The sequence below is a fragment of the Fringilla coelebs genome, assembly GCF_963513975.1.
Source record: "Fringilla coelebs genome assembly, chromosome: 21".
Taxonomy (NCBI): Eukaryota; Metazoa; Chordata; class Aves; order Passeriformes; family Fringillidae; genus Fringilla; species Fringilla coelebs.
Genome location: NC_140047.1, coordinates 3,632,965 through 3,654,959, shown reverse-complemented (window position 1 = coordinate 3,654,959; position 21,995 = coordinate 3,632,965). Strand labels below are relative to the sequence as shown.

Here is a 21,995-nt window from a genome sequence, read left to right as displayed (position 1 = left end):
AGCGGCGAGGGCTGGTTCTGGCAAGCTGGGGCTTTACCTGCAGCCGTCGTGTCGGGGCACGGGGCTCGCTCCCAGCCAGCGTGTCGGGGCAGGGGACACGGCTCTGGTGGCCTCCGCAGGTGGGCGGGAGCCCTCCCGGCCGTGCCCCGCTCAGCCCCGGGGCACAGCCTGCCTTCCCTCGGGGGGGGGTTCCCCTGTCTCCCCCGGCCGGGTTTAGCCAGAGGCCTTGGCTGGAGCGAGCTGGGGCACGCAGGGAGGGGATCCCTGCTCTGCCTGGGAGCAGCAGGGCTGGCACAGGAGGGACAGAGCCAGGGTGGCAGCTCAGAGCTCTCCTCTGGCCAGCCCAGGGAGAGAAAAGCACCCCCAGACCAGGACACCTCCATAGCAGTGTCAGATACCCCCAAAACCATGTCAGATTAAGCCCTTTTCTGACCCAGATTATGCCCTTTTCTGACCTAGAGATGGGGTAAGTGAGAAGTGTTTCAAAAACTTTTGTTCTGTTTTCAGTCTCATGTGAAGGGTGAGACAATACAGATGATATAATTCACACCATCGCAATCAGAAACCATTTCCTAATTATAAGTGTTTCTTAGCCTATCACCTTTAGCCACACCATGCTGTAAATGCCTTAAAGTTCTACAAATTCTTTACAAATTCATTTCCCACGCAGGGACACAGCCAGGAGCTGGGATTTCCCAAGCCTTTGCCTCCTCTCCTCCCCAGATCATGGCAGAGGCTGGCTCAGAGGGGCTAGGTGCCCCTTGGCACAGCCCCTGCCAGCCCCAGTGGGACTGCCGGGCTCCTGTGCCCCCCAGCTTTCCCGCAGGAAGCAGGGCTGGAGGGATGCAGGGATGTTCTTCCACGGGCACTTTGTGGGGCAGGGTGTCTCACACCTCTCCAGGAGCTGCTCTGCCCCTGCAGGACCCAGCTCTGCTCCCACCACCCAGTTTGGGGGGGATGTCAGTTCCTCCTGGGGCTGCAGCCCCCAGAGCCCATCTGCTGAGGTCCCCAAGCAGGGGCTGTGCCCCTCTCTGTGGGTCTTGTGCCGAGATTGAGGCAGGAACAGGCGAGAGGCAGGAATGTAGAAAAGGCAAAGAAGGCTTTATTTAAAGGAACCACACGGTTTTTATAGTGATATGATAGGTTCTATTCTATTGGCTAACTAACAAAAACATCTTCCTCACACACTGTCTTTGAGAGGAACAGAAAGACGAAGTAGAAAAACACTACCTGCAAATTGTTTATACTTTACAAGTTATCACATCTTTCTAACTCTTTAAATTTCTCACAAGCTGCTGTGAGAAACGCTTGCCTTTTCTCTCTCTCTGTCCCATGGCAGCTACACCTCCCCAGCCCCTGGCTGGCCTTAGAGCCTTGTGCCCTGCCTGGCCGTGCCTGCAGTGGCTCCGTGGAGAGCCCAGTGCTGGGGCCAGGAGGGGAGGAAGGGGCAGAGCAGAGCAGTCCCTGCTTCCTCCCAGTCTCCTGGACCGGCGGGGGAGGAAGGAATAAAACTCCACCTTTTCCCCCTTTTCAAAAGGAAAGAGCAGCGACATTTGACACAGGTCCCAGCTCTGGTAGAGCACAGTGCCCTTTTCCCTGCCTCCCTGCCCTTTGCCATGCCCTCCTGCCCTTCTATGTCCCCTTTGGCCCTTCCCTGGCAGGGATCTCTCTGGGGAATTCCTCTCAGGAGCTCAGACTCCTTCACTAGGGGGGGTCCCCAAATGGGACTTTCCCACACAGCAGGATGGATGGGACACTGCCCTGGAGGTGACAGAGGCCTGGGGCAGGATCTCACCTATCTCCTGCTGTGCTGGTGGCTCCTGGGGCACAGGACACTTGTCCTGGCTTCCTTTCTCCTGCCAGCTCTGCTCAGCCCCTTGAGAGGTTTTTCTGCCCAAAACTGGGGTGAGCCAGCTCCCAGACCCCAAAATTGTGGTGGCTCAGCATCCAGTGGGATGGGTACGGAGGAGCTGGACACAGAATCCTCCTCAGCAGCAGGGAGGGAGCTCCAGGACAGGTTCAGGTCTGTTTTCTTCAATCCCTTGTGCCTGGGTTGTTTTTTAGATGCACATAAAAATCTTTGTTTGGTCTCCTCCCCTGGGACTGGATTGGGTTTCCCACTGGCACTGTCCAGCTGGGCACAGGGACTGTGTGCCAGGTTCAGCTCCTCTCCTGGGGCTGGGCACGAGGGGACACAAGGGACACAGCTCCTGGGACATCCTGGAGCAAGGACCGCCCACCCCAGCTGGAGGAGATGGCCAAGTCTGCTGAGTCCCCTTTGCCGTGGGGACCTCAGCTCCCTGTCCCCAGGTGGCAGGGGATGGCAGGAGGGTGTGGATGCTGGTGCACACCCGGCTGGGCTCGGCTCGGCTCGGCTCGGCTCGGCTCAGCTCGGCTCGGCTGGGCTCGGCTGGGCTTGGCTTGGCGGGATTGCGCCATCCCGAGGGATGGATGCAATGCGGCCCAGCCGGTGCTGGGGGATGAGCCGGGCCTTATCTGGGGTGGTGCTGGGTCCCACCCTGCTGTGGGGACAGCCAGAGGGGTGGCAACTCTTCTCCACCCTGCCCGGGTGCTGGTGGCACCCAGGGGGACAAGGGACACGTGGGGTGATGTGGCTGCAGCCAGGATAAGGGCAGTGGCTGCTGGTATTGCTCAGGCTTTGGGGTTGGTACTCAGCTTGAGCCGAGCCAGGGATGCTCCATCCTCCCACAGCCACCTGCGTGTCCGTGGGACACATGCTGGCAGTCCTGGGAGTGCAGTCACCTCTGCTGGTGGCACTCTGGGCTGGGGTGGCTTTAACCCACCTGAGGGCATCTGTGCCCCACGGCTTTGGAGCACCGCCCCAAGGGCAGCGGGGGCTTGCAGGCTGGATGGCGGCAGGGCTCTCCTCCTGCCCCCTCCCTCGGATGTGTTTTGGCAGGGAGGCTCAGGGCAGGCCCTCAGTGCAGCCCTGAGAGGCGCTGGGAGCCGCGCTGCCGTTTGTTATTTATTTGTTATTTGCTATCCACGGGCACATTCCTCGCACGCACAGCCCCGCGCTGCCTGGTTCCCAGGAGCAGCGGGACACCGGCATCCACGGCACGGGAAAACACCCACGGCCTCTAACCCGTGTCCTGGCGGGCTGGGAGTGCCCCGAGCCCCGGGAAGGGGCTGGGGCGGGGGCTGAGCCCGGCTCACGGTTTGGGGATCGGGGAGCGGGAGCAGCGGTGTCCAAAGGAGCAGCAGAAGGTGTGCAAAGCTTGCCCCAGAGTGGTTTTGTCAGTGCTTTTCAGCTGTTCGGCGGTTGAGGAGTTGCTGCGGATGTGCTGCTTCATTTCCAGCCCCGTGCTTTGGCTCCGGAGCCCCGCAGGGCCAGGCAGGGGAGCGCGGCAGTGTCCCGGAGGTCGGGGAGGGCTGGGAGGGCAGCGGCGCTGTGCAGGCAGGGCGAGGTACCGGGAGATGGGCTGTGCGCTGCAGGGTGGGCACAGAGCCCTGGGGGCACCCGGGGGTGCCAGCTGGCCGGGGGACACCGCAGGATGGGGGCACCGCTGGCAGAGCCGTGTCCCCGGCGGGTGCCCCAGCCCGGCGCTGGCACCACCGGCGCTTCTGACTCATCCGGGGGCAGAGCCCGGCACGGCTCAGGCACGGCCAGAGAGGATCAACCGGTTCAGGCCCGGCCCCATCTGGTTTCTCCGGCGAGGCTCCGCTGCCTCATGCCTTCCTGCTGCTCAGCCCACCCTTCCCAGCACGGCTGAGTCACAGGGCAGCCCGAGCTGCTGCCTGGAGGAGGCACCGTGTGCTCCTTTCCCACCCCCCCCACCGCCCTGCTGAGCTGCTTTCAGGCAATGTTTTCAATTCTGATAATATTCCCGATGGATTTTGGGGTGCTGCTGGAGCCTGGCAATGCCCCTGTCCTGCCACATCCCTGGTGCTGAGCAGTGCCTCTGCTCCCCAGTTGTGCCAGTCAAGCTCAGTCTCAGTCTCAGTCCTGACAGCAGCCCAGAGCAGGAACACCTGGGCTGGGTTCAGGTGGGTTTGGGTGAAGGATGTATTTGGGTTGGAGGAGGGCAGAGGGAAAACTCTCCCAGTTTTTGCTGTCCCCACTTTGCTTTCCCTGTTCCAGCCTCTCCTGGTGTGTATGAGGGGGAAATACAGAGAGCTTCTGGGTCAGTCCCTGGCTTTGGCCATGCTCAGGAACAAAACCTGCCCCAGTCCCTGCTCTGTCCCAGTGCCCCCGTGTGAGGAACTGCTGCCCAACTTCCCCCAGTGCTGGCACCTCCTCGGGATGCTCAGCCGGGCTGAGTCAGGCCCCTGTGAGGGAGTTTGTGTTTCTGGGTGGAAATGAGCTCACATCCAAATTCCTGAAACCCTGAAATGCCGGCTGGGGCTTAACCCTTTGGGTGCCCCTTTGGCTCTGCAGGATTCCTGCACCCCATTCACAGCGGCACTGTCCCTTGTGCTGCTGCTCAGCTTGCCCAGAGCCATCTCCTGCTGTCAGTCCTTCCCAAATTCCTGCTGGGATGAGCCTGAGATGAGCCAGGACAGCCCCTGGCCATGGGTCCTCCTGTCTGGGTGCTGCTCAGGGTTTGTGGGGTGCCCTGGGCACCTCATCCATGGCATCCTGTGCCCCCCATCCATGTGTGCATCCCATCCTCACCGTGCAGTGCCCTCAGGTGGATGCCCCCACACCCTGTCTGCATAATGCCAGGATTTGGGGCAGGAGGATGGCCAAGGGAAGTGGGAACAGCCAGGGTGTGCTGCAGCAGGCAGCAGAGAGAGCCCCACTGAGAGGGGTGACCTGGGGACAAGCAGTGGCATCAGCCTCCCTCCAGTGGCTTTGTTTCCCTTGCTGGAAGAGCCACCCAGGCCATTGCTGGCCCTGTCAGTGCCACCGTGGTGCTTGTCCCTGTCAGTGCCACTGCTCTGGAGCCTGCGCTCCCCCCAGCAGCCTGCCCTCACTCACTAATCATTTACGGCTAAATTAGTAATTAAGTCCTCCCCCAGCAGCCTGGGCAAACTGGCCAGGGCAGCACACACTGCCCACAGGTCACCTGTGCCACCACGTCACGGGCCCCCCCCCACCATGGCACAGAGGGCAGGGAGCCCCAGCACAGGGACGTGAGGCTGTGACCCCCCCACTGCCCTGCAAGCACATCCCTGTCACGCCCCTGGCAGGGGCACAGGGGACACTGCATGGGGCCAGGGGAGCTGGCCTGAGCCTGGCTGTCCCACAGGGCTGGGATAGGAGCCAGGCCAGGCCCTGCCCTCCCTGCCCAGGGGTTCTGCTTCAATGAGCTGGTTTGGCCTTTTTGTTTCTCTTGATTTTTTCTGGACCAAGAGGAAAATTCCCTGCCTGGGGTGAGGCATCCCTGTGACATCCACAGGGGTTTGGGCACCCTGCTCCAGCCCCTGCTGTCACTCCACTCCTGGGACAGTGGCAGGGGTTGGGATGGGATGAGCTTTGAGCTCCCTTCCAACCCAAACCAATCTGTTATACCATGATTCTGCATCATCCCAGGGGCCTTCTGCAGAGGGCTGGGCTTCCAAAGGCACCTCAGCCCCTGCACAGATGGGAAGGGGAGGGGACACGTGAGGGCTGTGGGTGCTGGACCATTCTAAGCATATCAGCAGCAACATTAATTGAAGTGAAAAATGCTCTTGGTGTCTCACTGGTGGTTGGGCCATGGCACACAGAGAGCTTAGGCGGAGTTGCTTAGTTTAATACAGCAGTGGGAGTAACTCAGTGACTCTAGATGGACTTGACAGGAAAAAACTGGGAATGCAGTTTAAAGCAGCAGCAGGTATAAATCTTAAGGCAGTGGGTTGTTTTACTGCACCAGCTGGCACAACGGGATGTGGCCTTGGAGGAGGATGCAGAAGTTCCCCCTGGGCTTGGCCAGCTGCTGGCTGCAGACCCTCTGGGGGCTGTGTGAGCACACGGGGGTGGGTGTGTGTGTTGGAGAGGAGAAGGGCCTGGGAGGTCTCCACAGCACCTCTAAAGGGGCCACAAGGAAGCCAGAGAGGGATTTTCAGCAGGAATTGTAGTGACAGGACAAGGGGGGATGGCTGCAAACTGAAAGAAGGGAAATTAGGTGTTATACAGGGAAGAAATTCTTCCCTGTGAAGGGGGTGAGGCCCTGGCACAGGGTGCCCAGAGCAGCTGTGGCAGTGTCCCAGGCCGGGTTGGGCAGGGCTTGGAGCAGCCTGGGACAGTGAGAGGTGTCCCCGCCATGGCAGGGGTGGCACTGGATGATCTGCAAGGTCCTTCCAGCCCAAACCATTCCCTGCTGCTGGGTGTGCCTGTGCTGCTGCAGCCCCTCAGCCCCAGAGCTCTGCTCCCACTGCCTTTGGGAGCAGCTGCCCAGCCCTGGGGACACACCTGGGCTGAGCCACATCCCTGTCCCCATCAGGCTCTGTCCCACCAGGGACACGCAGCATCCCCTCATACCCCTGTGGGTCCTGGGTGTGCTGAGCTGAGCAAGAATGAGGAGGGGGAGGAATGACAAGGAAAATTTGAAGCAAACCTGTGCAGGACTGACCTCCCTGTGGCTGGATCTGCTGACTGGGCTTGCCCAGGGCCTGGGCTATTTCCAGCAGCACTCCCATTTTCACATGATCTCAAGGGCAATGAGGAAAACGAGCTCTGGACACACTCTGGTGCTGGGAGGGCTCTCTGTGAGCCTGGGGCTGTGGGGTGAATTCCTGGAGCTCTGTTCTCCCCACCCTGGTGAAACAGCCTGCAGGCAGCAAATGCAGCAGCAGGACGGATCAGGGCAAGGTCAGGGCTGGGCTGCAGGAGATCAGGGCTCTGGGGCACACCTGAAGCTCCTGGGTGGCTTTTCCCCAGAGCACAGAGCTGGGGCTGGCTCTGGTCTGATGGGAGGTCAGGATCAGAGCTGGCTGCTGCCTCCAGCACAGACACAATCCAGAGGGGGCCACGGAGTTGCTCCAGGGCTGGAGCTAGGCTGGGAGAGCTGGGGGTGCTCACCTGGAAGGGAGAAGCTCCAGGGAGAGCTCAGAGCCCCTGCCAGGGCCTGAAGAGGCTCCAGGAGAGCTGGAGAGGGACTGGGGCAAGGATGGAGGGACAGGACACAGGGAATGGCTCCCACTGCCAGAAGGCAGGACTGGATGGGATATTGGGAATTGGGAATTGTTCCCTGGCAGGGTGGGCAGGCCCTGGCGCAGGGTGCCCAGAGCAGCTCTGGCTGCCCCTGGATCCCTGGCAGTGCCCAAGGCCAGGCTGGACAGGGCTGGGAGCAGCCTGGGACAGTGGGAGGTGTCCCTGCCATGGCAGGGGTGGAAGAAGATGACCTCCAAGGTCCCTTCCATCCCAGAGCAGTCTGTCATTCCGTGTGTGGGGCTGATTATGGGGCTGGAGATGCTTCCAAGGGCAGGACACAGCCAGTCCAGGCTGCTGGACCAGCTTAGACAGTTTGCCTTTGGAATCCTGAAGGCAGAATCCACCTCCTGCCCTGGCTCAGAGGGACCAAGAGCCAGCCAGGGCTGCCCTGGCCGGGCTGTGACCTCTGAGCACGCGAGGGCTGTGCCTGCCCTTGGGGCATGCACTGCTCCAGGGCTCTGCCCTGCCTGTCACCCTGCCCTGGGTGACAGTTCTGGTGGCACCCTGCTCAGGGGCTGGGCAGGAGTGGAGCCTCCTGTCCTGTTTTCAGCCACAGGAGGCTCAGGCTCAGCCGAGACAAGGACACACCTGTGCTGCCCTGCTCTGTGCCCGTGCCCTGCTGTGCCCACAGAACAGCCTGCCTGAGTGATGCCAGCATGGTTTGGGGGCCCTGGGGAGCTGGCAGGGAGGGCTGGAGTGTGGCTGGGAGCTGCTGTGGCCTGGTTGAACCCTGTCTTTGCTGCCAGCATCCCACCCAGCCCTGTACCCAGCCTGGTTTGGGGTTTGGGTGCCCAGAGCCCTCTGTGTGCCCTCTGGGCTGTGCAGCCCTTTCATGTCCCTCCTGCTGGAGCCACCACGTGTGTCTGAGTCATGGAACAGCAGGAGGGGAGCTGGGGGCTGGGGACAGAGCAGCTCTGTCACCAGAGGTGCTGACACAGGGATCCTGCCGAGCCAGGCGTTGGTGCTCTTGGAACTCCAGAGTGGCTTCCCCCTGCCAGGAGCCAGCAGGACGTGCCAGGGCCTGTGTCAGCCCAGCCGCCCCTCTGGGTGTGCCAGGGACGGGGTGGTGCCAGGGGGAGGGTGTGGGGCTGGTCCCAGAGCAAACAGGGGCCTTGGGAAAGCGCTGGGGTGGGTGGCTGGCTGGGGACACCCGGCCCTGGGAGGTCCCTGCAGTGCTCCTGTTTGCCAAAGTGCTTCGTGGGTGTCTGAGCCCACACCCAGGGTGGTGTTGGCTGCAGGGGTTCCCTTCCCTCCTCTGCCATGACAGAGGGGTCTGAGGACAGGTGATAGTCTAGGGTGCTGTGTCGCCTGTCCCCAGAGCCCTGCAGCTCTTGGCTGGATGGAAGCTGCTCATGGAGGGACAGCCACTCGTGGGTGGCTTTGGCCGTGGAGCTGGAGCACAGAATGCTCTGTATAGCCCTCAGTGCTCCCTTGTGCTGGCGGGAATGCTCTGCACAGCCCCCAGCTCTGTGGGGAGGCTTTGCTCAGCCTGATGGAGGAGCCAGGGGGTGGCTGAGGCAGTTCCTGAGGGTGACACGTCAGCCCAGCCAGATGTGAGGGGTCAGGACACCCTCTGGCATGGGCAGCAGGGGCACCCACCCTCTGCTTAGGCACAGCCCCCTACTAGCTCTCCACTCTTATGTCACCCCCAGGGGTCCATGTCCCTCTTGCTCCCCTGGGCTTGCCACCAGGGCTACCAGGCAGGGAGCACCAGTGGCCCCCAACATCCCCCCAGCACCCCGGAGCGTCCTGCTGAGCCTGGGGAGATTTAGTCACCTCGGATGTTTGACTGCAAGTCTTGTTCCAACCTCTGCAAATAATTGACTTTTGCTTTTCCATGTGCTTAAACCCTCCTAATTGGCCCTGCTGTTAATCAGGGAAGAATGAGTGACTAAGCTGTCTCGCCTGCCTGGGGACCGGGGGCTCCTTTTTTCCCATGGACTGAAAGGAAATGAAACCTCAGAAGGTCCTTTTCAATCTCAGCTCTCTGCATGGCTGCCCAGAGCCCTGGCCAGAATCACACAGCCTGGGAGACAGGAATTGCAACAGAGGTGCTGTGTGGAGGCCAGGAGAGCAGGCCAGGAGGAGAGGCCAAAAACCAGGCTGAGGAATTCTGTGCTGGGATGAGCTGGGGCGTCTCATCCTTTGCTGTGAATTTGTTCAGTTTCAGGGGTTTCACCCTCGTATAGTGGTCTGTGGTTTGCTCCTGTGGCTGGCAGTGCTGGCATCTCCTCAGGGATGGGTTTATCCCTCCCTGGGCAGCATTTTCCTCTGGAGCCGCTCATCCCGTGGGGGTTTGCAGCACCCTGCAGCAAAGCTGCTCCTTGTGCTGCCTTGGCTGCCAGCAGAGCTCTGGGCTGGCTCCTGCTGCAGATTTTGGCTCCTGCTGCACGTTTTGGCTCCTGCTGCAGGTTTTGGTTCCTGCTGGAAGTTTTGGCTGCTGCCAGGCTGTGCCAAGCCGGTGTGGGGGCTGTTTTGTCTGGGTCTGTGCCCCCAGCATCGTGCTGGCTCCAGCACTGGGATGCAGAGCCAGGATCCGTCCTCCCCGCGCCCATCGCCAGCGCTCTGGCCGAGCCTGAGCTGTCAGAAATTGTTGGAGGAGACTCAAATTCTTCATTTTTCACAGGCTCTGGGGCAAAGTTGACTGGGGAGTTCAAAGTCGAGGCTCTGTGTGCCAAAAGCAGCTCGGGGGGGGGGGTTTATTTCTGCTGCCTTGGGATGCTTCAGGATGGGGTTTTGGTGTGGGACGCCCGTGCGGGGTTGGGGCAGGGGTCTGGAGGCGCTGGGTGGGTCAGGGTGCCCAAGGGGCTCCTCTGGCCACACTGGGGCTGGCAAAGCCCTGTCCCTGCTGCTTGGGGTGGGTTGCAGTGTGCCCCTACCCCCTGCACCCCCTGTGGGATGGAGGGGATCTCCTCCAGTGTGGGGTGCAGGGGGATACCTGGCAGCTCAGGCTTTCCCAGCACTTTGGACTCATCCCAGATTGGAGTTTGGGGTCCTGGTGGGGGTCCCTGCCTCACATGGGTGAGTGTGGGGGGGGTCCAGGCTGTCCTTTGCCCTCACCCCAACCCCGATCCCAGCCCTGCTGCAGCACAGGCTGGGAGCCCTTTGTGGGATGGCCCTTGTGGGGCACAGCGGGGTCGGGGGGTGTCAGTGATGTTTGGGCTGGGGAATGGGGGGCTCACCCCGATCCCAGCCAGCTGAGGTGGCCAGAGCAGGGCCAGGAGCTGCACAAGGCTCAGGAAGCTCCGGCACCACCGGAATCAGCTCAATGTCAGGAATTTCCTGCCGGGGAGAGGAATCCATGAAATTAATGTGAAAGGCCAAAAAAAAGAGATCATCCTGACCCTGAACCAGGCCCTGGGCTGCACAGGGAGGCCAGCAGGCAGCTGGTTCTGTCGTGGTCCCTGCACCAAAGGCTATTCCAGTATTGTGGGTAAACCAGGACTCTTGAATAATTGATTAATACAATGACATAGAAGTTGTTTATTGTTTATATTACATACACTTTTATATATTTTATAAATTACTAAGATTACACTTCTTGATTGTGTTTTTGATTTGTTCTCTTGCTTTCTGCCTTAATTTTTTGTTTGTGATTGGTTACTGTTTAGGTGTTCTACAGTCTTCTGTTATTTAGTTCTTGTGATCTTGGTATGCAGTCTCTCAGCTTCTTCATTCTGATTTAAGTACAGTTGATGTTTTAGTAACTTTGATGAATTTGAGGGTTCTTTGAGAAAATTCTGCTAAGAGCAGTTACAGACAGTGTGGCTGGTGCACACTGAGGCTTAAGTTGTTCAGATATATTTTTATATTCCAGCAGGCAGGAGGGGACTGGGAAGGGCTCTGGGTGGGCTCAGAGCCCAAACCCAGCCTGTGCCTGATGTGGCTGTGCTGTCCTGTTGCAGATGTGAAAAGTGCACATTATCTGGCCCTATGCAAATATTTACTATATGTATTATGTTGTATTGATTAGTAGTGCTGTATTAACATTTTAATAGTATGGTAGATGTAGTTTTGTAGTTCAAATGTAACTTTTGTACTTAAAATAGAAACTATGTATGTGGGATGTTTTTTTAAAGAAAGGAATGAGGTACTCGCACCAGATAGCAGCCACAGGACACCTCAGTCTTTCAGAGAAAGAGAATTTATTGCTCCCTTATCAGAAGAAATGAACTTCTTCCCACCTCGCTCAGCCATGAAGATGCTGTTAGGATTCAGAGGAAGAAGCTGACATTGCCCAGACAGAATCCTGTGTTTGAATGGAATTTATGCATCATGCATGAGGTGTATGAATATGCAACAGGCTGTTGCTTTTAAGGATTAATCCTCTGTTAACGTGGGTCCTTTTCTGGGCTTATTTTGCCCAGAAAGAGGTACCTGGACTGTCTATAACTCTTTGTTTTTATTGTCTCCTATTGTCCTAATCTCAATTTTTATTACTCTAAATTATTACTCTAATTATCACTCTACTCCAATTTTTATTACTCTACTTATATTACTATTTTTATAGCCATTTTATTACTATCAAACTTTTAACATTTTAAAACCAAGTGACTGGTGTTTTTCCCACAGAGAGGACGGGAAAGGTGCTGGGCGAATTCTGCCGCTGCTACAAGGAGCAGTTTGGGGTCGCTCTCTTCAACAGCGTGCGCTATGAGATCGAGGGTGCCGGGGGCCCGCAGGCCCAGCTGCTGCACCGCAAGGTGAGGGCTCACCCCAGCTCCCCGTGCTTCCCAGAGAGAGGTGAGGGCTCACCCCAGCTCCCCATGCTTCCCAGAGAGAGGTGAGAGCTCCCTGTGCTTCCCAGAGAGAGGTGAGGGCTCACCCCAGCTCCCTGTGCTTCCCACAGCGAGGTGAGGGCTCATCCCAGCTCCCTGTGCTTCCCAGAGAGAGGTGAGGGCTCACCCCAGCTCCCCGTGCTTCCCAGAGAGAGGTGAGGGCTCACCCCAGCTCCCTGTGCTTCCCACAGCGAGGTGAGGGCTCATCCCAGCTCCCTGTGCTTCCCAGAGAGAGGTGAGGGCTCACCCCAGCTCCCCGTGCTTCCCAGAGAGAGGTGAGGGCTCACCCCAGCTCCCCGTGCTTCCCAGAGAGAGGTGAGAGCTCACCCCAGCTCCCTGTGCTTCCACAGCGAGGTGAGGGCTCACCCCAGCTCCCTGTGCTTCCCACAGCGATGTGAGGGCTCACCCCAGCTCCCTGTGCTTCCCACAGCGATGTGAGGGCTCACCCCAGCTCCCTGTGCTTCCCACAGCGAGGTGAGGCCTCCATCCCCAGCTCCCTCTGCTTCCCACAGCAAGGTGAGGGCTCACCCCAGCTCCCTGTGCTTCCCACAGCGAGGTGAGGGCTGATCCCAGCTCCCTGTGCTTCCCAGAGAGAGGTGAGGGCTCCCTGTGCTTCCCACAGCAAGGTGAGGGCTCACCCCAACTCCCTGTGCTTCCACAGCAAGGTGAGGCCTCCATCCCCAGCTCCCTGTGCTTCCACAGCAAAGTAAGGGCTCACCCCAGCTCCCTGTGCTTCCCACAGCAAGGTGAGGGCTCCCTCTCCTTCCCACAGCAAGGTGAGGGCTCCCTCTCCTTCCCGCAGCAAGGTGAGGGCTCATCCCAGCTCCCTGTGCTTCCCACAGCAAGGTGAGGGCTCCATCTCCATCCCCAGCTCCCTGTCCCTCCCACAGCCCTGGCAAATGGTTCTGGAGCCACTTTAGGGGGCTCATTCCCCTTGGGTGAGTCACTGCTGGGGACTCCCCGGAGCTGGCACCTCCTCTCTGTCCCCCTCCCTGCTGGTGGCCCTGGGGTTCGGGTTCTCCTTGCTCCTGCTGGGTGCAGTGTGGCCTGTGCTGCTGGCCCAGCCTGTCCCTGGGGCCTTGTGCACTCCCTGGGCCGGGTTTGTCCCACCCCATGGAAGAGCACACTGCAGGGTCAGCTGTGTGCATGTCTGTGCTCCATGCCAGGGCTGCAGGAGCTCGGGGACCCCTCAGTGCCCCCCTGAGCACATGTGCCAGGCAGTGTCCTCCTGCTCCTGGGTGTGAGTGCTGCTTCCACCTGGGCACATCCCTAGAGAGGAACAGGAAACCCCTGGCAGGTGTCCCTGACCCCAGAGGTGGCTCTGAGTCTGGTCTGCACAAATCTGGGATTTGTGACTGTGGCTCTGTGGGATCCTGCCTTCCCCTCTTCCCCTCCCTCCTCTTAAGGCAGATCAGCTCAAGTGGGGCTGCTCACAAGCTCACATGGCTTGGGGACCTCCCTGGGATGGTTTTCTTGGGGTCCTGCCTGGCCAGGTTGGTGGAGCTGCTGTCCTTGAAAGCAGGAAGAGATGTGATTGCACATGGCCACAGGCTTCTGCTTTTGCCTGCAGCTTAAAGGGGTGGCTCTGTTCAGGAATCTGGGCAATACCTCCCTGAGCTCAGCCTCAAGCCCTGGGCGCTCACAGAGGCCATGTCCCTGACCCACCCATGGAGGTGACACCTTGCCCAGGCACCGGGACGTGCCCCATCTCCTCGGGGACCTGCCTGGGCCTGGGTGTGTTATTAAAAACAAAGGAGTGGAGCTTCCTGCTGTCCTCAGCACCCTCGGGTTCCTCAGATACCTTCAGCCCCCCCAGGAGGTGCCTCCATCCCCAGGTTGGTTGCTTCACCCAAAAGCTCCAGCAAGCAGCCCAGGAATGTGTGAGGGACAGCAGCGAGGTCGGGAGGTCAGGGACACTGCAAGTCTTGGAAAAACCCCGTGTAGAAATAGGAATTCCTCCTGCTCAGTGTCCTGTCTGCTGCCCAGCCCCTCCCAGGGACCCAGCAGTGCCACTGGGACATGTCCCATGTGCTACCCACCTCCTTCCAGAGTCCTAGCAGTGCCACTGGGACATGTCCCATGTGCTGCCCAGCCCGTCCCAGGGTCCTGGCAGTGCCACTGGGATGTCCCAACACTCCAGACACCACAAGAGTGAGGGATGGGCAGCTCCAGCTGCACTTTGTGCCCCCCAAACAGGCCCCAAAAAGTTGTGGATGGCACAAGGATGGAGGGTGTCATCCTGCCTGGCCTCAGCTGGGATGTGGCACTTGGGATTTTTAAATTTTCTTTTTATTCCCCTTTTTTTGTGGGCTCTGTGGTGCTGGGAGCAGTGACACCAGGGGTGACACTGGAGGCCCTCCTGGACAGAGTGGGACAGCAGGAACACGGTGTGAAGGATGATTCAGGCACCTGAAAGACCAACAAGATAAAACAGCAATGAGAATATGGAATAAACACATCTGCCTTTGGCCTCTCCAACAATCCCCTGCACAGCCCAGGGGTTCCCCAGCCCCTCCCAGCCCAGCCCCACAGCCTGGCACACACCTGCCTGTCCCAAATATTTCCTGGAGCTGGGAGGAGGCTCCTGGCTGCCTCCCTGGGGTGGGGAGGCTGTGTGAGGGGGGAACAGCTGGGCTGGGGCTCCCAGGGTGCTGGGGGCTCCCCAGGGTCCCCAGAGCTGTGTCAGGGCTCAGCCTGGGTTTTATTCCGTCAGCAGCTGGTCTGTGCAGAACCTGGGCAGAGGTTCTGGAGCCACTTCAGAGGGGCTCATTCCCCTTGGGTGAGTCACTGGCCACTCCCTAGAGCCGGCATGTCCTTTCTGTCCCCATCCCTGCTGGTGGCCTTGGGGGTCAGGTTCTCGTTCCTCCTGCTGGCCCCCAGCCCTGCAAGGCTTGCTTTGGGCTTCCTTTTCCCTCCTCCAAAGGCTTTGGGAAGCAGTGAGGAGCAGTGAGGAGCAGCCAAGCTGCTGTCAGACCTCCCCCAGCCCAAGGGGGTGTGTGGTCAGGGCTTGAGGAAGGCAGAGAGGTTCCTGTGAGCTAGGAGAAGGGAGAAGAGTGGGAAAAGCTCCTCCAGAAGGGTCCTGCTGCTGGGGCAGGGTGGGATCCAAGCCCTGGCTGGTCCCTCCTGGCGGCCACCATGGTGGAGGGTGGGTGGCCATGGCAGAAGAGGCGGCTGCTGCACGCTCCAGCCCTCACGAGAGCTCTCAGTGCTTGTTTATGTTCCTAGGATCATAAAAATTCCTGGGACAAATTGTTGGCTCCCTCAGGCAGGCTGTGTTTGGGATGGTGCAAACGCTGCTGGCCAAAAGGTGCTGGAGAGCCAGAGAGGGGCTGCACAGCCTGGGGGTCATGGGGTGTCCTTGGCCTGGTCCTGTCATGGAATCCTGGCAGGGAATCATGGAATGTTTGGGTTGGAAGGGACCTTAAAAGCCATCCAGTGCCACCCTTGCCATGGCAGCAACGCCTTCCACTGTCCCAGGCTGCTCCCAGCCCTGTCCAGCCTGGCCTTGGGCACTGCCAGGGATCCAGGGGCAGCCTCAGCTGCTGTGGGCACTCTGTGCCAGGGCCTCCCCACCCTCCCAGATGGGTCACCCTTCCCAAAATCCACTCAAAATCTCTTCTAGTTTAAAAACGCTGTCACTGCTCCCAGTGAAGTCCAGAACACCTGAGCATCATCTGTGGGGTGGCTTTGTGCTTTTCCTCTGCCCTGTCCCATCAGAAGACCCTGCTGGGCAGGGTTTGGTTCCTGCCACCTGTAGATGCCCCTGGCAGGACCTTCTGGCAGCAGTGGCACACACCCTCCCCCTGCCCCAAGGCAGGGAAATTCCAGCTGGGGCTGGGAAGAGCTGCTGGAGAGCTCAGCTCCAGCCTTCCACTCAGCCAGGGGAGCTGGAGGGGCTCAGCTGAGCTCGGTGTGTCCCAGGGGAAATGCCAGGGGCAGAGGTGTCACCACAGGTGTGACCAGAGGTGTCCCCATGTGCTGGATGAGCCACCCTCACAGCTTTTCTAGGCCTGTGCCTGTGGTGCCCCTCAAAGCATCTCCCAAATGCACCAATTCAGGCATCAAAATTTGAATGCCATGGGAGGTGATGCGGTGGAGACCCTCAGCACGGCCCTGGAGAAGAAACACCCACCCAGGCCACCATGGATGGGCCTCACTGAGCTCCCCAGGACAGAGCTGTCCCCTCCCTGATCCCCTGTTGTCTTGATTTGGAAAGACAAATTTCTGCTAAGGAAGGCAGGAGCCTCCCCTGAAATGGAAAATGTAAACTCTCTCCTCGGAATTATTATAAATTTGAAATTAATGGGGGGCCCTCAGGCAAAGATATGGGAGCAGGAATAACAGTTCTTTATTAGGGAAGAAAATAAAAATAAAATAACCAATGCACTAAATCAAAACAAACCACTGCCAGAGCCAGACCATGCCCTGTCCCCCTGTGTGTCAGGGTGGGGGCACAGCCCCATCCCATGGGGGCTCAGCCCTCCTGCAGTGCCAGCTGTGGTTCTGCTGCAGCAGGATCCTGCACAAGGGGGGAGTTTTCCTCTGCAGCTGCAGGGCTGCTGGAGATGGGCCTGCTCTCCCTCTGGGAATGCAGGGCAGGAGAAAGCTGCTCCTCTGGGAATGCAGTGGGCAAAGGCTGCTGTGCTGTTCCAGGGCAGATTGTATCCAGGTAGGAATGCTTGGCTCCTGCCCTGGGCAGAGCATCTCCCCATGGGATGATGGAATGTGATCAGCCCTGCAGGGACACTCAGTGGCCATGGACAGCAGAGATCTACTGGAGGGAGGATTGGCTGTGGGGGAGAGAAAGCAAACTGCCCAGTGAACAGAGAGAACTGCCCCAGCTCTGGCAGATGGTGATAGAACTCACATTGCTTGGCAGTCTAGGACACCTGTACTGTCCCCTCCCTGCAGGTTCCTCTGGAGGACCACGTCATCTACTCAGGCAACATCTTCCAGTACATCGAGGAGAACAAGAAGTGGAGGAACCGCTTCTGCGTGGTGCCCCACAACTACGGGCTGGTCCTCTACGAGAACAAACTGGTGAGGACAGCCCCCCTGTCACCCATCTCCAGCAGGGTCATTCCCCAGGGCACACCCCAGGGGACACCCCATCCATGACCATTTCTCCTGCTCAGGCCTATGAGCGGGAGCAGCCGCCCCGGGTGTTGGTCAACAGCGCTGGCTACAAGGTCCTCACCTCCGTGGAGCAGTACCTGGAGCTGGTCAACAACAGCCTGCCTGGTGAGGGCCCTGCTGGAGACCTTTGGGTGGGTTTGGGGGTGTGATCCCTGAGGGACTTCAGAAAAGGGTGATTGTGGGGTGTTGTATCCTTGGGAACCTTCAGAAAATGGGGATTTTGGGGTGTAGCATTCTTGGGAACCTTCAGCAAAGGGTGAGTTTGGGGTGTGGCATTCCTGAGGACCTTCAGAAAAGGTGATTTTGGGGTGTAGCATCCATAAAGGCCTTCTGGAAGGGGCAGATTTGGGTGTAACATCCCTGGGAACCCACTGGAAAGGGTAAGGGCCTTCAGAAAAGCATGATTGTGGGGTATAGCATCCATAAAGACCTTCTGGAAGGGGTAGGTTTGGGGTATAGCATCCCTGAGGGCCTTCAAAAACAGGTGATTTTGAGGTGTCCCTGGGAACCTTCCGGAAAAGGTGGGTTTGGGGTCTAGCATCCCTAAGGACCTTCAGAAAAGGGTGATTTTGGGGTGTGGGATCCCTGGGAACCTTTAGAAAAGGTGGGTTTGGGGCATTGTATCCTTTAAGACCCTCAGAAAGGGGTGGTCTTAGGGTGTAGCATCCCTGAGGATGATTTTGGGCTGTAGCATCCCTGAGGACCTTTTGGAAAAGGTGGGGTTGGGAAGTAGCATCCTTGAAGAGGTTATGGAATGGGTTGGTGTGGGTGTGGCATTCCTGGGGACCTTTGGGAAGAGGCTGTTTTAGGGTGCAGCATCCTGGGGATGCTGGAAGGGAACATTTTAGGGTGTAGAACCCCTGAGGGCCTTCTGGAAAAAGTGGGGTTTGGGTGTAGCATCCTTGAAGACCTCCAGGAATGGGGTTTTTTTGGGGATATATATTTATTTTTGGTTTTTTTCTGGGCACCTTTGGGAAGTAGTGGTTTTGGGTAGTGAGGTTGTAGGGAAGGAGAACAGCCCTGTCTGGGGTGTGGGGTTTGCTCAGGTCCTGCCACAGCCACCAGGGAGGGAGGGAGGGAAGGAAGGAAGGAAGGAAGGAAGGAAGGAAGGAAGGAAGGAAGGAAGGAAGGAAGGAAGGAAGGAAAGAAGGAAAGAAGGAAAGAAGGAAAGAAGGAAAGAAGGAAAGAAGGAAAGAAGGAAGGAAAATAATAGGAAGGAAAATGTGTCCATGTCTCCATGAGAACCACATGATTTTTAATTACTTTTAATTTTATTTTTCAATTTTCATTCTGATCTCCTTTTTGGAAAAATGAGGCTCTTTTGGTTTTTTTTTTTTTTTTTGGAACAACTCCCAGCAAAGCCCTGGGAAGGAGCTGCAGGGTCTGTGTGTCCTTGCTGGACACCCCCAGCCCTGCAGCTTCCCCGTCCCTGTCAGGCCCATCTCCCCCTGAAACCACCCCCGCTTTTCCACAGGTGTGACACCGAAATCTGGGCACTCTCCCATCCTGAAGTGCCCCACGGATTTCCCCCTGGTGCTGTGGCACCCCTATGCCAGGCACTACTATTTCTGTGTGATGACGGGCAAGGAGCAGGAGAAGTGGCGGGCGGTGTTCCAGGACTGCGTGCGGCACTGCAACAACGGTGGGTGACACCTGGGGACACTGCAGCCACCCTCTGCTCCACACAGGCACCTGCAGAGGCCAGGCTGGGGTTGTGGGAGAGGGGATGGCTTGGAGCTCATGAGGAGGAGCTGGGTGGGACTTGTTGAGGAACTTTGGAGAAGAGAAGTGTAGCCACATTTCTCTTCCCAGAGATAAGCAAGGCACAACTCTTTCCAAGAATATTTCTGGGTTTCACATTCTCTGAACCCCACGTTCTCTGGGTTTCCTTTCTCAGAGAAATATTCTTGGGAAGAATTGTGCCTTGCTTTTCTCTGTGAAGAGAAATGTGGCTACAGGGAAAGATCCAGGGAGGTCCTGGAGGGGCTCCAGGAGAGCTGGAGAGGGATTTTGGACAAGGCCTGGAGGGACAGGACACAGGGAATGGCTCCCACTGCCACAGGGCAGGGATGGATGGGATATTGGGAATTAGGAATTGTTCCCTGGCAGGGTGGGCAGGCCCTGGCACAGGGTGCTCAGAGCAGCTGTGGCTGCCCCTGGATCCCTGGCAGTGCCCAAGGCCAGGCTGGAAGCACCCTGGGATAGTGGGACATGCCCCTGCCCACAGCAGGGGGTGGAACAGGATGATTTTAAGGTTCCTTTTTACCCAGACCAGTCTGGAATTCCATGACTGAGCATCTCATCGATGCCAGCATCACCCCCAGCTCCCTGGAGCATCCCTGTGCCCAGCTCCATCCTCTGCCCATAAGGAAGTATTTCCAGAAGCCAGCACAGACCCTGGCTCCAGAGCTGCCCTGATGCCTATTTCCCACCCTGAGGGAGAAAATATTTGTTAATGAAAGTCACCAAACCCCAAAATCCCTCTGAGGGCTGCTAGGGCTGTGGGCAGGGGGTGCAGGGCTGGGGGTGCAGGGTTCTGGGCAGGGATGCAGGGCTGTGCAGCTGGGTGGAGGCAGGACCTGCCTCCCACATCAGTGATACTCTGGCAGGAAAACATGATTTTCCTGCTTGGCTGTGGCCTGGGCACTCCTGGGCTGAGCCCCAAGTCCTGGCCATGCTTGGGATGGTGAGAAATTTCCTGAGGAAGGCGGTGCCAGAGCTGAAACCTGCTCAAAATCAGGTGTTTTAGTGGGCATTTTAGACTCTGCCCAATTGCTAAATCCTTCTTTCATTCCTGGGAACTCTGGGTAGTCTCAATTTTGCCTCAGTTTCACCAGAGCTGCTGTAATAGGGTGAAATCTGGAGCTTGGGTTTCACTGAGGGTTTCCATCCTCCCATGTTGGATTAAATCTGCTGAAAAACTGCTCTTTTTATTTTGTACTGGGGGCCTCTGAGCTCATTGGGTTGAATGTGCCCCCTCCTTTGTGTGGGGCTGGGTGCTGTGACCCCTCATCCTCCTGAGGATCATTTCTGGGTGAGCTCAGCACCCCAGAACCCCTCTGTGCTGGCTGGAGCAGCAACTGTGAGCAAAACCAGCTCTGGATAAAAGAGGAATTGATCTCCTGCTAACAAACCCCCAATTTTCATCTCTAATTCTCCTCCCACCTGCTGGGTGCTGCTGTGAGACACAGGGGAGGTGTGAGCCCCTCTGCCAGCCATGGTTGTGCCAGAAAATCCTCTCCTCCCTCTCCTCCTCAGCATGTGATGGAAAAGCCTTCCCAAGTGGGCAGTGGCCAAGGAGGGCTTGGTGCTGCATTCCTCCAGCCTGGATTTGTCTGTGACTTTGTTCTTCCTTCCCCTCTCTGCTCCTGGGAGCTCCAGGATCCTGTTTCATATTCTATGAAGGCTCTTTTGTTGTTGGAAAGCACTTCAGGGTGTTGGTTTTTTTTCCTCCCCTAAATTAGAGGCTCTGTTTCTGCCTCAGGTTGTGATTGGTGTGGGAATTTTCAGCTCCCTGTCTCAGACTGTGTTTGTGAAACAGCAGCTCCTCTGTAAGGATTGGGAATGTGCAGCTCTGTTCCTCACACAGACGGGGACAGCCTGGTGTCCCTGGAGGCCCTGGCTGCTCCAAAACTGTCCCTTGTCCAGTCTGGTGTCACCTGGGGCTGGGCAGTGCCCACCCCGAGGGCTCCTGCCCTTTGTTGCAGGATGGTTTGAATTAAAAGGGACCTTAAAGCCCACCCAGTGCCACCCCTGCCATGGCAGGGACACCTCCCACTGTCCCAGGCTGCTCCCAGCCCTGTCCACCCTGTCCAGCCTGGCACTGCCAGGGATCTAGGGGCAGCCCCAGCTGCTCTGGGCACCCTGTGCCAGGGCCTGCCCACCCTGCCAGGGAACAATTCCCAATTCCCAATATCCCATCCATCCCTGCCCTCTGGCAGTGGAAAGCCATTTTCTGTGTCCTGGCACTCCAGGCCCTTAACCTCACATTAATGAAGGAAACTCATTAAATTTGCCCTGGGGAGTGGCACAGGGGTTTCGTGTACCAGCCCTGCCTGGACAGGGCACAGGGCTGGGGACAAACTCAGGGATGTCCCCAGGCTCAGCCTGGAGTGAGTGACCTTGGGAAGGCTCTTGGGAGGCAAATCCTCTTGGGAGGATTGTCCCACCAGGGAGGGGATCTGAGCTCCCAGGAGCTGTGCATGCTCCAACTCCTGAAAGCTCAGCCCAGCTCTGGCTCCCACCAAAGACTGAGAAAGAAGCAGATTTTACTTTCTCAGTGCTTTTCCCCCCTGATTATTAAGCTGCCCCTTAGCAAAAGCTGCTTAGGCTTGGAGTTAATTGTAATCACCTTAGAAAAGTCTGTGTGTACTGGGAGAGATCTGCTTACTGCCCCGGGCTGTCCCTCCTAGACATCTGGCCAGGTCCCCAGCCCTGCCAGCTGCTGTGGGAGGTGTCAGCAGTGTCCCCAGCCCTGGCAGGTGCTGTGGGACATGTCAGCAGTGCCTCCAGCCCTGCCAGGTGCTGTGGGAGGTGTTAGCAGTGCCCCCAGCCCTGCCAGCTGCTGTGGGACATGTCAGCAGTGCCCCCAGCCCTGTCAGGTGCTGTGGGACATGTCAGCAGTGTCCCCAGCCCTGCCAGCTGCTGTGGGATGTGTCAGCACTGCAGGGATGATCCCTTGGAGCCTCCCAGCAGGCTCGGATCCCATCCTGATCCCCTCCTCTGGGCATGGGGAGGGGAACTGGGATGGAGGGGCCTCTCCCGGAGGTGTTCCCCTATCTGGCAGGGACCTGCAGAGCCCTGACAGGCAGGGACAAGGCAGGGGACATGTGGGAGAGCTCCTGCCTGCCTGCTGTCCCATCTCCTCGCTGTGGAGGCTCCCAGCCCTGCCCCTCCTGCTGGGTGGGGGTGACACCTGAGCCTCCCTCGTGCTGCAGTGACTCACCCGGGGACAGCCTGGCCCTGACTCACTCCTCTTTCTT

General features: G+C 58.2%; 1 protein-coding gene across 1 annotated transcript in view; it reads left to right on the top strand.

Annotated features, from left to right (window-relative positions):
• Positions 1 to 21,995, top strand: part of NIBAN2 (niban apoptosis regulator 2) — a 33,748-nt gene that overhangs the window by 3,838 nt on the left and 7,915 nt on the right. The window contains exons 2-5 of the mRNA XM_084219573.1: positions 11,672 to 11,802; positions 16,789 to 16,917; positions 17,013 to 17,118; positions 18,488 to 18,655. Of these exons, the coding sequence (XP_084075699.1) occupies positions 11,672 to 11,802; positions 16,789 to 16,917; positions 17,013 to 17,118; positions 18,488 to 18,655 (534 nt within the window). The remainder of the gene's footprint in view (positions 1 to 11,671; positions 11,803 to 16,788; positions 16,918 to 17,012; positions 17,119 to 18,487; positions 18,656 to 21,995) is intronic.